The sequence below is a fragment of the Oncorhynchus kisutch genome, unplaced genomic scaffold (assembly GCF_002021735.2).
Source record: "Oncorhynchus kisutch isolate 150728-3 unplaced genomic scaffold, Okis_V2 Okis01b-Okis20b_hom, whole genome shotgun sequence".
Lineage (NCBI taxonomy): Eukaryota > Metazoa > Chordata > Actinopteri > Salmoniformes > Salmonidae > Oncorhynchus > Oncorhynchus kisutch.
This window is the reverse complement of record NW_022261978.1, coordinates 4,147,087-4,161,250: the sequence shown is the minus strand read 5'-3', so window position 1 is coordinate 4,161,250 and position 14,164 is coordinate 4,147,087. Positions and strand designations below refer to the sequence as shown.

General features: G+C 41.7%; 1 protein-coding gene across 1 annotated transcript in view; it reads right to left on the bottom strand.

Annotated features, from left to right (window-relative positions):
- LOC109885561 (polycystin-1) overlaps positions 1-14,164 on the bottom strand; it is a 105,184-nt gene that overhangs the window by 29,610 nt on the left and 61,410 nt on the right. The window contains 8 exon segments of the mRNA XM_031811054.1: positions 921-1,091; positions 1,536-1,728; positions 5,252-5,431; positions 6,786-6,870; positions 9,806-9,974; positions 12,351-12,603; positions 13,328-13,384; positions 14,030-14,112. Coding sequence (XP_031666914.1) covers positions 921-1,091; positions 1,536-1,728; positions 5,252-5,431; positions 6,786-6,870; positions 9,806-9,974; positions 12,351-12,603; positions 13,328-13,384; positions 14,030-14,112 — 1,191 coding nt within the window.

Here is a 14,164-nt window from a genome sequence, read left to right as displayed (position 1 = left end):
TAATAATAATAATAACATGAATAATAATACCAATATGAATAATAACTATATGAATAACAATAATAATAACTATATGAATAATAATAATATGAATAATAATAATATGAATAATAATATGAATAATAATATGAATAATAACTATATGAATAATAACTATATGAATAAAAATAATAATAACTATATGAATAATAATTATATGAATAATAACTATATGAATAACAATAATAATAACATGAATATGAATAACAACTATATGAATAATAATAATATGAATAATAATACGAATAATAATAATATGAATAATAATATGAATAATAATATGAATAATAACAATAATAATAACTATACGAATAATAATAATAACTACATGAATAATAATAATATGAATAATAACTATATGAATAATAATAATAATAACATGAATAATAATACTAATATGAATAATAACCATATGAATAATAATAATAATAACTATATGAATACTAATAATAATAATAATAATATGAATATGAATAATAATAATAATAACTATATGAATAATAATAATATGAATAATAATAATAATAACTATATGAATAATAATAATAATAACTATATGAATAATGATAATATGAATAATAATAATATGAATACTAATATGAATAATAATATGAATAATAATATGAATAATAATATGAATAATAATAATATGAATAATAATAATAATATGAATAATAATAATATGAATAATAATAATAATAATATGAATAATAATAATATGAATAATAATAATAATAACATGAATAATAATAATAACATGAATAATAATAATAATAATATGACATTGTACTTGTAACATGCTTTTCAAAAATCCAAAGTACCTGCATAAGTGTTAGTGTGTGTGTGTGTGTTAGTGTGTGTGTGTGTGTGTGTCCTCCTACCCTTGTTGTCGTGCCAGACGCGGATCTTCCAGACGCTGCCCAGGCTAGTTTCCGTGGCGATGTGGAAGATGTCCAGTCCGTTACGTGCGAAGGCCCCGGGGCTGTCCAGGTGTCGATGCCCGCTACGCCCCTCACAGCCGTACACACTGATGCCTACATGTGCCGACGTGCCTAGCAGACAGGGGGAGGAGTTAGATATACACAGCATGTAATAATGGTATGTTTCTGCCCTTCTAGCAGACAGGGGGAGGAGTTAGATATACACAGCATGTAATAATGGTATGTTTCTGCCCTTCTAGCAGACAGGGGGAGGAGTTAGATATACACAGCATGTAATAATGGTATGTTTCTGCCCTTCTAGCAGACAGGGGGAGGAGTTAGATATACACAGCATGTAATAATGATATGTTTCTGCCCTTCTAGCAGACAGGGGGAGGAGTTAGATATACACAGCATGTAATAATGGTATGTTTCTGCCCTTCTAGCAGACAGGGGGAGGAGTTAGATATACACAGCATATAATAATGATATGTTTCTGCCCTTTGTGAATAAAAGTCTAATTTGATTAAAAGTCTAATTTCTTTCCATTTGATTCCGTAACCTTTGCCCTCTCACCTGCCCCGCGGCTGAAGCCGGTCTTGACCTGCACCTCGTACTTGAATGTTCCGTCGTGTCCACAGAGCGGCACCGTCCCCGCCCTCCTCAGGTCCAGCTGGTCCAGTTTATGTAAGATGGCCGCCGCCACGGCGTAACACAGCAACCCCACCACACACGTCAACAACACCACGAGACTGGGAACCCCCCGCTCCTAAAGGACGAGAGGAGAGAAGAGTGGGAGAAGATGTGTGTGTGTGTGAGTGTGAAAGTCAGCTGATTTCACAGTAGGGCATCGTAACATTACAGTGTGTTTCCTCAGGCGGTTGGCTTGGATCAGATGTGTCAACATAAATCACATGTTATTGGTCACATGGTTAGCAGATGTTAACGAGAGTGTAGCGAAATGCTTGTGCTTCTAGTTCCGACAGTGCAGTAATAACCAACAAGTAATCTAACACTTCCACAACAACTACCTTATTCACAAATATCTGAAGGGGGGAATGAGAATACGTACATGTAGCGGCAAGATGCAATAGATGGTATAAAATGAGTAATGTAAGATATGTAAACACTTGTATGTATTATTTAAAAGTGACTAGCGATCCATTTATTAAAGTGGCCAATGATTTGAGTCTGTATGTAGGCAGCAGCCTCTCTGTGTTAGTGGTGGCTGTTTAACAGTCTGATGGCCTTGAGATAGAAGCTGTTTTTCAGTCTCTCGGTCCCAGCTGACCTCACATTCTGGATGCTGCACCTTCTTCACGATGCTGTCTGTGTGGGTGGACCATTTCAGTTTGTCCGTGATGTGTACGCAGAGGAACTTAAAACTTTCCACCCTCTCCACTACTGTCCAGTCGATGTGCTTTAGGGGGGTGTTCCCTCTGCTGTTTCCTGAAGTCCACAATCATCTCCTTTGTTTTGTTTCCGTTGAGTGAGAGGTTATTTTCCTGACACCACACTCCGAGTGTCCTCACATCCTCCCTGTAGGCCGTCTCGTCGTTGTTGGTAATCAAGCCTACCACTGTAGTGTCGTCTACAAACTTGATGATTGAGTTGGAGGCGTGCATGGCCACGCATTCATGGGTGAACAGGGAGTACAGGAGGAGGCTGAGCACGCACCCTTGTGGAGCCCCAGTGTTGAGGATCAGCGAAGTGGAGATGTTGTTACCTACCCTCCCCACCTGGGGTCGCCCTGTCAGAAAGTCCAGGACCCAATTACACAGGGCGGGGTCAAGACCCAGGGCCTCAAGCTTAATGATGAGCTTGCAGGGTACTATGGTGTTGAATGCTGAGCTATAGTCAACGAACAGCATTCTTACATAGGTATTCCTCTTGTTCAGATGGGTTAGGGCAGTGTGCAGTGTGTTGGCGATTGCATCGTCTGTGGACCTGTTGGGGCGGTATGTAAACTGAAGTGGGTCTAGGGTGACAGGTAAGGTGGAGGTGATATGATCCTTGACTAGTCTCTCAAAGCACTTCATGATGACAGAAGTGAGTGTTACGGAGCAGTAGTCATTTTGTTCAGTTATCTTTGCCTTCTTGGGTACAGGAACAAGCTTCCATCTTGAAGCATGTGGGGACAGCAGACTGGGATAGGGAGAGATTGAATATGTCCGTAAACACATCAGCCAGCTGGTCTGGGCATGCTCTGAGGGATGCCGTCTGGGCCAGTAGCCTTGGGAGGGTTAACACATTTAGATGTCTTACTCACATCGGCCACGGAGAAGGAGAGGGGAGGCCTGCAGTCCTTGGTAGCGGGTCGCATCGGTGGCAATGTATTATCCTCAAAGCGGGCAAAGAAGGTGTTTAGTTTGTCTGGAAGCAATACGTCAGTGTCCGCGACGTGGCTGGTTTTCTTTTTGTAGTCCGTAACTGCCTGTAGACCCTGAACCATCTAGTTTCTGAGCCGTTGAATTGCGACTCCATTTTGTCCCTATACCGACATATCGTTTGCTTCATTGCCTTGCGGTAGGGAAAACCTACACTGTTTGTATTCAGCCATATCCTCAGTCATCTTTCCATGGTTAAATGCAGTGGGTCACGCTTTCAGTTTTGCGCAACTTCCGCCATCTATCCACAGTTTCTGGTTAGGGTAGGTTTTGATAGTCACAGTGGGTACAACATCTCCAATGCCCGTGCGAGTGCTACAGTCAATATGCTGATCAATATGTTGATAGATTTAAGTAGCCTTCTTCTCAAATTTGCTTTGTTAAAATCCCCATCTACAATAAATGCAGCCTCAGGATATATGGTTTCCAGCTTACATAGAGTCCAGTGAAGTTCCTTGAGGGCCGTTGTGGTATTCGCTTGAGGGGGGCTTTACACGGCTGTGATAATAACCGACGAGAATCCTCTTGGGAGATGATATGGTCGGCATTCGATTGTAAGGAATTATAAGTCAGATGAACAAAAGGACTTGTGTTCCTGTATGTTGTTACGATTACACCATGAGTCGTTAATCATGAAGCATACACCCCCGCCCTTCTTCTCAGAGAGATGTTTATTTCTGTCGGCGCGACAGCATGAAGAATCCCAGTGGCTGTACAGACACCAACAACATATCCCGAGAGAGCCATGTTTCCGTGAAACAGAGAATGTTACAATCTCTGATGTCTCTCTGGAAGGCAACCCTTGCTCGGATTTCATCTACCTTGTTGTCTAGAGACTAGACACTGGTGAGTAATATACTCCGAAGCGGTGAGAGGCAGCTCCGTCTTCCTCTTCTGCGGCGACGTTGTTTTGGGTCGGCCTCTGGGATTAGATCCAATGTCATGGGTGGTGAACCGAACAAAGGCTCCACTTCGGGAAAGTCGTATTCCTGGTCATAATGTTGGTAAGTTGACGTCGCTCTGATATCCAATAGTTCTTCCCGGCTGAATGTAATAACACTTAAGATGTTCTGGGCTGATAATGTAAGAAATAATATATAAAAAAACAAAATACTGCATAGTTTCCTAAGGACTAGAAGCGAGGCGGCCATCTCTGTCGGCGCCATCTGTGTGTGTATTATCAAGTGTGTGTGTTTATCAGGTATATCTCTACTTTTTAAAACCTTTAAGCTTTATTTAACTAGGCAAGTCAGTTAAGAACAAATTATTATTTACAATGACGGCCTACCGGGGAACAGTGGGTTAACTGCCTTGCTCAGGGCAGAACAACAGATTTTTACCTTGTCAGCTCAGGATTCGATCTAGCAGCCTTTAGGTTACTGGCCAAATGCTCTAACCACTAGGCTACCTGCAGCCCCTACACTCTAACCACTAGGCTACCTGCAGCCCCTACACTCTAACCACTAGGCTACCTGCAGCCCCTACACTCTAACCACTAGGCTACATGCAGCCTCTACACTCTAACCACTAGGCTACCTGCAGCCTCTACACTCTAACCACTAGGCTACCTGCCACCCCTACACTCTAACCACTAGGCTACCTGCAGCCCCTACACTCTAACCACTAGGCTACCTGCCTCCTCTACACTCTAACCACTAGGCTACCTGCAGCCTCTACACTCTAACCACTAGGCTACCTGCCTCCTCTACACTCTAACCACTAGGCTACCTGCAGCCTCTACACTCTAACCACTAGGCTACCTGCAGCCTCTACACTCTAACCACTAGGCTACCTGCCTCCTCTACACTCTAACCACTAGGCTACCTGCAGCCTCTACACTCTAACCACTAGGCTACCTGCCTCCTCTACACTCTAACCACTAGGCTACCTGCAGCCCCTACTTACAGGCCGTATGAAGGTGACAGCATCAGGTGGAACGAAGAGACTGGCAGCGAAGGCTGTGAGGTGGCGGGTGCTGCAGACGGCCCGGCTGGCATTAGTCTCTGCCAGCGGCACCATGCCGTCTGTACGCCACAGCTTGGTGCTCTCGCTGAAGTACTGGCACAGGGACGTAAACACACCCACCTAGAGAAGGGACGGAATGAGTCAGAGAGATATTTAGAAGGGATGGAATGAGTCAGAGAGATATTTAGAAGGGAAGGGTTTTCAACGCAAGTCAACACTTGGTTTCCTTCTTAGAGAGCTTGTTTAACAACAGATTCTATCAAGTACATACACTCACCGGATGGTTTATTAGGTACACCCATCTAGTACCCGGTCAGACCCCCCACCCTTTAGCCTCCAGAACAGCCCAAATTCTTCGGGTCATGGATTCTACAAGGTGTCGGGGACGTTCCACAGGGATGCTAGTTCATGCTGACGCGATGGCGTTACACAGTTGCTGCAGATTGGACGGTGGTACATTCATGCTGCCAACAGCACGCTCCATCTCTTCCCAGTTATATTGGGTTTGGTCAGCAACAACATTCTGATTGGCTGTGGCGTTCCATCGGTGCTCAGTTGGTATCAAGACACCTAACGTGTGCTAGGAAAACATTTCCCACACCAGTGCACCACCGCCGCCAGGCAGGATGGGTCAGCTGTCCAGTGTTGGTGATGGCCCACTGGGGATGCTTCTTCTTGTTTTTAGCTGATAGGAGTAAAACCCGGTGTGGTCGTCTGCTGTATTGGCCAATCCGGGACAAGGATCGATGAGTTGTGTTTTCTGAGATGCCGTTCTGCACAACACTGTCGTATTGTGTCGTCATTTGTCTGTTTATGGCCCTGAATGTTCGCTTGCACCATTCTTGCCATTCTCTTTCGACTTCTCTCATCAACAAGCTGTTTTGACCCACAGGACTGCCGCTGACTGGATGTTTTGTGTTCATTCTTCACACATCATTCTCGGTAAACCCTAGACTGTAGTGCATGAAAAGCCCAGGAGGGACGTTTCTGAGACACTGTACCTGGCATCAACGATCAAACCACACTCAGAGTCTCTTAGGTCACTAGTTTTGTCCATTGTAACGTTCAATGGAACAGTAACTGAATGCCTCGATGCCTGTCTGCCTGTTTTATATAGCAAGCCCTGGACAGGTGGCTCACTGTCTGTAGGAGCTGACCCTGTCGTTGTACCTAACACTGTCTGTAGGGGCTGACCATGTCAGTGTACCCAATAAACTGTCCTGTAGGAGTTAACCATCTTCCTGAACAGGGTGGTGTACCTAATAAACTGTCCTGTAGGAGTTAACCATCTTCCTGAACAGGGTGGTGTACCTAATAAACTGTCCTGTAGGAGTTAACCATCTTCCTGAACAGGGTGGTGTACCTAATAAACTGTCCTGTAGGTGTATGTATAATGCATTATAACGTCCTTCATAATGTGACACTGACTCTAAGCGCCAATGAGTTATACATTTAAGTTTTAACAAACACCCACCTCCAGACGCACCCCCGCGCTGGGGGAGTCAGTGGTACAGCCCGTTGTCACGTTGACATAGTAGTCCAGGGTCGTGTCATGGGACCTGGGCAACCGGAGAAGAGAGAGGGGTGATTGGTTAGATCTGAGTAAAATGGCTGCCCGGAGTTGACATGTATATGCATTTACAGTAGTCTCTACTGAAGTGTTTCACTCTCTTGACAAGAGGAAGTTCATCTCATGACTTAACATAAGACATCCAGAGTAGAGAGACCGCTTAGACAGACGAGAGAGACAGAGAGAGAGACCACTTAGACAGACGAGAGAGACCACTTAGACAGACGAGAGAGACAGAGAGAGACCGCTTAGACAGACGAGAGAGACAGAGAGAGACCACTTAGACAGATGAGGGAGACCACTTAGACAGACGAGAGAGACAGCGAGAGACCGCTTAGACAGACGAGACGAGAGATACAGAGAGAGACCACTTAGACAGACGAGAGAGACCACTTAGACAGACGAGAGAGACAGAAGAGACCGCTTAGACAGATGAGAGAGACAGAGAGAGACCACTTAGACAGACAAGAGAGGCAGAGAGAGACCACTTAGACAGACGAGAGATACAGAGAGAGACCGCTTAGACAGACGAGAGAGACCACTTAGACAGACGAGAGAGACAGACGAGAGAGACCACTTAGACAGACAGAGACAGAGAGAGACCACTTAGACAGACAGAGAGAGACCACTTATACAGACAAGAGAGACAGAGACAGAGAGAGACCACTTAGACAGACAGAGACAGAGAGAGACCACTTAGACAGACAAGAGAGACAGAGACAGAGCGAGACCACTTAGACAGACAGAGACAGAGAGAGACCACTTAGACAGACAAGAGAGACAGAGACAGACCACTTAGACAGACAGAGACAGAGAGAGACCACTTAGACAGACAGAGACAGAGCGAGACCACTTAGACAGACAAGAGACAGAGAGAGACCACTTAGACAGACAGAGACAGAGAGACAGAGAGAGACCTCTTAGACAGACAAGAGACAGAGAGACAGAGAGAGACCTCTTAGACAGACAGAGACAGAGAGACAGAGAGAGACCTCTTAGACAGACAGAGACAGAGCGAGACCACTTAGACAGACAGAGACAGAGAGAGACCACTTAGACAGACAGAGACAGAGCGAGACCACTTAGACAGACAGAGACAGAGCGAGACCACTTAGACAGACAAGAGACAGAGAGAGTCCTCTTAGACACACAGAGACAGAGAGACAGAGAAAGAGAGAGAAATAAAGAGAAAGAGAGATACAATAAAGCAATAAGGCCCAAGGGCAGTGCCTGGATACAGTAATGTGTAATATTCATAGTAGGGTCACGACCACTGTTCCCTCTAACTGCTCTCTGCACCGAGTTTCAGGTCTGCTGAACGCGTTTACTGTGAACACTGAGTCTGTACCAGCTTTAAGTTACAGTTTTACTGTGAACACTGAGGCTGTACCAGCTATAAGTTACAGATTTACTGTGAACACTGAGGCTGTACCAGCTTTAAGTTACAGTTTTACTGTGAACACTGAGGCTGTACCAGCTTTAAGTTACAGTTTTACTGTGAACACTGAGGCTGTACCAGCTTTACTGTGAACACTGAGGCTGTACCAGCTATAAGTTACAGTTTTACTGTGAACACTGAGGCTGTACCAGCTTTACTGTGAACACTGAGGCTGTACCAGCTATAAGTTACAGTTTTACTGTGAACACTGAGGCTGTACCAGCTTTACTGTGAACACTGAGGCTGTACCAGCTATAAGTTACAGTTTTACTGTGAACACTGAGGCTGTACCAGCTATAAGTTACAGTTTTACTGTGAACACTGAGTCTGTACCAGCTTTAAGTTACAGTTTTACTGTGAACACTGAGGCTGTACCAGCTATAAGTTAAAGTTTTACTGTGAACACTGAGGCTGTACCTGCTTTAAGTTACAGATTTAACAGTGTTCAAGTAGACTACTATTTGATCATAATGTAGGACTACCAGAGGGGCCTACCATCAAAAACAATGGAGAAAATGCATCCCATAATATTTTTACATGGAAATAGCTGTTCTATCATTCAGCCTACAGTAGCAGCCAATGTGTGGTGTTCAATGTAGGCCACATTCTATGAGACGTTTGAAAAACACATTCAGGGCTTGTTGACATGAACCTGTTTATCCACTTGTCCTTCAGACAAGGAGGTGACTGGAAATGTTGTTGAGTCGTTTGATGCAAGAAACCACTTTATGAAATAAAATGCATTATTATTCTCATCCCATTATTACAGAGAATCAGACTAATTATGCTTCCCTCTGCCGATTGGCTACTTAGCTTATTCAAGCCTGTCTCAAATGCCCCTTTAAGACAAAAAAGCTCTTTACCGGAGTCACTTTTCAAATGATGTCTAGAAATGCACACCTGTTGTGTCTTGTAGGAAACAAACACTCCCCCATCTATAACTGGGCTAATAACTCACCAACGAGCAAAGAATATGAACAAATGTGCACTCATCCCTACACGCAGCTCTCGCTTTGATCTCAAGACAAGCGCATCTACCCACGACCGCTCATGCTGTAGACACAGTCCAGTTCAAAGTGAATGGCACAGATCCATATATGGCAATGGCCTATTTGAATATAGGCCTACTGCAGCTCTGATTGGTTATTGCGCACTGGTCTTTATAGAGTACGGTATAGAGTAGTGTGTGTCAATGCAATAGAATCCTACTCCGATGCATTCTGCATACAACAAAATCTCTTTCACAGTTAGTTTTGCATACTAAGTCTTGCATAGTTCAGTTTGTTTAGGTATGTTACATTGAAAGTGGCTAATATTGCGTTGATTCGAGCACAATTCTCACAGGGAAACGTTGATAGTGTTAATGGGGAAAACTAGAAAGTTGAGGTTCTGTCTTGTGCTTCTCTGCGCGGGCTGATATTAATTCTGCGTGGCAGTCCATAGAAGGAACATTGACTCATTCCATATCACTGTGGCAACCACTCACTCTGGGGACAGGAAGAAGGTGTACTTCCTGTGGTCCAGGTCCCGCCCCCTGGTCATGCTGAGTGTGATGCGTTTCCTGTCTGTGAAGTTGAACTCGTTGGGCCAGTTGGAGGAGTGGAGGTAGGTCATGATGGAGGGGTCCGCCTCGCTCACCTCTGACCACACCCCGTCTGGAGAGGAGTAGGGGACAGGGGTGAGCTTACCCCCTCTCTGTACATCCCCTAAATACTGCCCCTATACACTATTCAATTCAATACAACTTTATTGATATCCCAAAATGTCAATTACTTATTTGAGTTGATTTGGCAATTGAAAAATACAATTTAGTCCCACATCCCCTGCAAACTTACTATAAAGAGGTACAGCTAAAGCGGGAATAGGTATTATATTGTGATTATATTTATACTGCGAATCTGTTTCTATTTTTATTTGTTTCTATTGTGATGCAGTTCCTATTGTGATTCTATTCCTATTGTGATGCTGTTCCTATTGTGATTCTATGTATATCGTCATTTTGTTTCTATTGTGATTCTGTTTCTATTGTGATGCTGTTTCTATTGTGATTATATTGTGATTCTGTTTCTATTGTGAATATATTCCTATTGTGATTATATTTATATAGTGATTCTATTGTGATTATGTTTCTAATGTGATTCTATTTCTATTGTGATTATATTTATATTGTGATTCCATTTCTATTGTGATTCTATTCCTATTGTGATTCTATATTGTGACTATATTGTGATTCTGTTTCTATTGATAATTTTTCTATTGGTATTCTATTTATATTGTGATTCTATTCCTATTGTGATTCTGTTTCTATTGTGATTCTGTTTCTATTGTGATTATATTCCTACTGTGATTATATTCCTGTTGTGATTCTATTCCTATTGTGATTCTATTTATATTGTGATTCTATTTCTATTGTGATTCTATTCCTACTGTGATTCTATTCCTATTGTGATTCTATTTATATTGTGATTCTATTGTGATTCTATTTATATTGTGATTCTATTGTGATTCTATTTATATTGTGATTATGTTTCTATTGTCATAATTTTTATATTGTGATTATGTTTCTATTGTCATAATTTTTATATTGTGATTATAGTGTGAATCTATGTCTATTGTGATTCTAGTGTGAATCTATGTATATTGTGATTCTATTGTGACTCTATTCCTATTGTGATTCTATTCCAATTGTGATTCTGTTTCTGTCTATGTCTATTGTGATTCTAGTGTAAATCTATGTCTATTGTGATTCTAGTGTGAATCTATTTATATTGTGATTCTATTTATATTGTGATTCTAGTGTAAATCTATGTCTATTGTGATTCTAGTGTAAATCTATGTCTATTGTGATTCTAGTGTAAATCTATGTCTATTGTGATTCTAGTGTGATTCTATTTATATTGTGATTCTATTTATATTGTGATTCTATTTATATTGTGATTCTATTTATATTGTGATTCTGTTTCTATTGTGATTCTGTTTCTATTGTGATTCTGTTTCTATTGTGATTCTATTTCTATTGTGATTCTGTTTCTATTGTGATTCTATTTCTATTGTGATTCTATTTCTATTGTGATTCTGTTTCTATTGTGATTCTGTTTCTATTGTGATTCTATTCCTACTGTGATTATATTCCTGTTGTGATTCTATTCCTATTGTGATTCTATTTATATTGTGATTCTATTTCTATTGTGATTCTATTCCTACTGTGATTCTATTCCTATTGTGATTCTATTTATATTGTGATTCTATTCCTATTGTGATTCTGTTTCTATTGTGATTCTGTTTCTATTGTGATTATATTCCTACTGTGATTCTATTCCTGTTGTGATTCTATTCCTATTGTGATTCTATTTATATTGTGATTCTATTTCTATTGTGATTCTATTCCTACTGTGATTCTATTCCTATTGTGATTCTATTTATATTGTGATTCTATTTCTATTGTGATTCTATTCCTACTGTGATTCTATTCCTACTGTGATTCTATTCCTATTGTGATTCTATTTATATTGTGATTCTATTGTGATTCTATTTATATTGTGATTATGTTTCTATTGTCATAATTTTTATATTGTGATTATAGTGTGAATCTATGTCTATTGTGATTCTAGTGTGAATCTATGTATATTGTGATTCTATTGTGACTCTATTCCTATTGTGATTCTATTCCAATTGTGATTCTGTTTCTGTCTATGTCTATTGTGATTCTAGTGTAAATCTATGTCTATTGTGATTCTAGTGTGAATCTATTTATATTGTGATTCTATTTATATTGTGATTCTAGTGTGATTCTATTTATATTGTGATTCTATTTATATTGTGATTCTATTTCTATTGTGATTCTATTTATATTGTGATTCTATTTCTATTGTGATTCTGTTTCTATTGTGATTCTGTTTCTATTGTGATTCTATTTCTATTGTGATTCTGTTTCTATTGTGATTCTATTTCTATTGTGATTCTATTTCTATTGTGATTCTGTTTCTATTGTGATTCTGTTTCTATTGTGATTCTATTCCTATGATTCTTACCGTCCAGGGTGGTGAAGTTGAGTTGGATGAACAGTCCGGCCTGCTGGTTGGCGTTACCGGCGCTGACCCGTACGATGACAGAGTCACACCGGCTCACGTTAATGGCCCTGGCTAAAGGGACTCCCGTCACCCCTGCCCCATTGCTGTCGGTGGCGCTGCCATTGTTCACGGCAACGGTGATGGCTTGGTTGTCGTCGAGGTCTGAGATTGGGATCTGGGAACCGTTCTCTGCCCGGAACTCCATGGAGGCCACCTATAGTAGATTAGGATTAGAATAGAATTAGGATTAGAATAGATTAGGATTGATTACAATTAGGATTAGAATAGAATTAGGGTTGATTACAATTAGGATTAGAATAGATGATGGATTACAATTAGGACTTGAATACATTAGGATTGATTAGAATTAGGATTAGAATAGAATTAGGATTAGAATAGGATTGATTAGAATTAGGATTAGAATAGATTAGGATTGATTACAATTAGGATTAGGGTTGATTACAATTAGGATTAGAATAGAATTAGGATTAGAATAGGATTGATTAGAATTAGGATTAGAATAGATTAGGATTGATTACAATTAGGATTAGGATTGATTACAATTATGATTATATTAGGATTGATTAGAATTAGGATTAGAATAGAATTAGAATAGGATTGATTAGAATTTGAATTAGAATAGATTAGGGTTGATTACAATTAGGATTAGAATAGATTAGGGTAGATTAGAATTAGGATTAGATTAGGATTGATTAGAATTAGGATTATATTAGGATTGATTAGAATTAGGATTAGATTAGATTAGGATTGATTAGAATTAGGGTTAGATTAGGATTGATTAGAATTAGGATTAGATTAGGATTGATTAGAATTAGGATTAGAATAGATTAGAAGACATTGATATCAACATCATGAATCCTCCATAATAGAAAACACATCATACAGACAGTATAAATAAATAAGAAACAAGTCCATACCTCGGTACTGACTGTGTAGTTAGCCACAAAGTTAAAGGGGAACGGGTTGGGCTCCACCTGGAGAGGGGAGAGATGGGGAGGGAGGATGGGAGGGAGGAAGGGAGGGAGGGAGGATGGGAGGGAGGGAGGGAGGATGGGAGGGAGGAAGGGAGGGAGGGAGGATGGGAGGGAGGGAGGGAGGATGGGAGGGAGGAAGGATGGGAGGGAGGGAGGGAGGGAGGGAGGGAGGGAGGGAGGGAGGGAGGGAGGGAGGGAGGGAGGGAGAGAGGGAGGGAGGGAGGAGGAAGGAAGGAAGGGAGGGAGGGAGGGAGGGAGGGAGGGAGGAAGGAAGGAAGGAAGGAAGGAAGGAAGGAAGGAAGGAAGGAAGGGAGGGAGGGAGGGAGGGAGGGAGGGAGGGAGGGAGGGAGGGAGGGAGGGAGGGATGGGGAGGGAGGGAGGGAGGGAGGGAGGGAGGGAGGGAGGGAGGGAGGGAGGGAGGGATGGGGAGGGAGGGAGGGAGGGAGGGAGGGAGGGAGGGAGGGAGGGAGGGAGGGAGGGAGGGAGGGAGGGAGGGAGGGAGGGAGGGAGGGAGGTTAAAACAGGTATGAAGGAATACACATCTATGATGACTTGATGAATGTGTACATGGGTACTTTGACGGACAGTCACTCTCACTCTCTCACACACACACACACACACACACACACATACACACACACACACCTGGAACATGAGTTGTACCACGCTGGTAGCTGCTCTGCTCAGACTGTTGTTGAAGGCTCTGGGGATGGAGAACCGTCTGCACTCTGGGGAGAACACAGTCCAATACAACTTGGTTTAATAGAACACAACAGTATA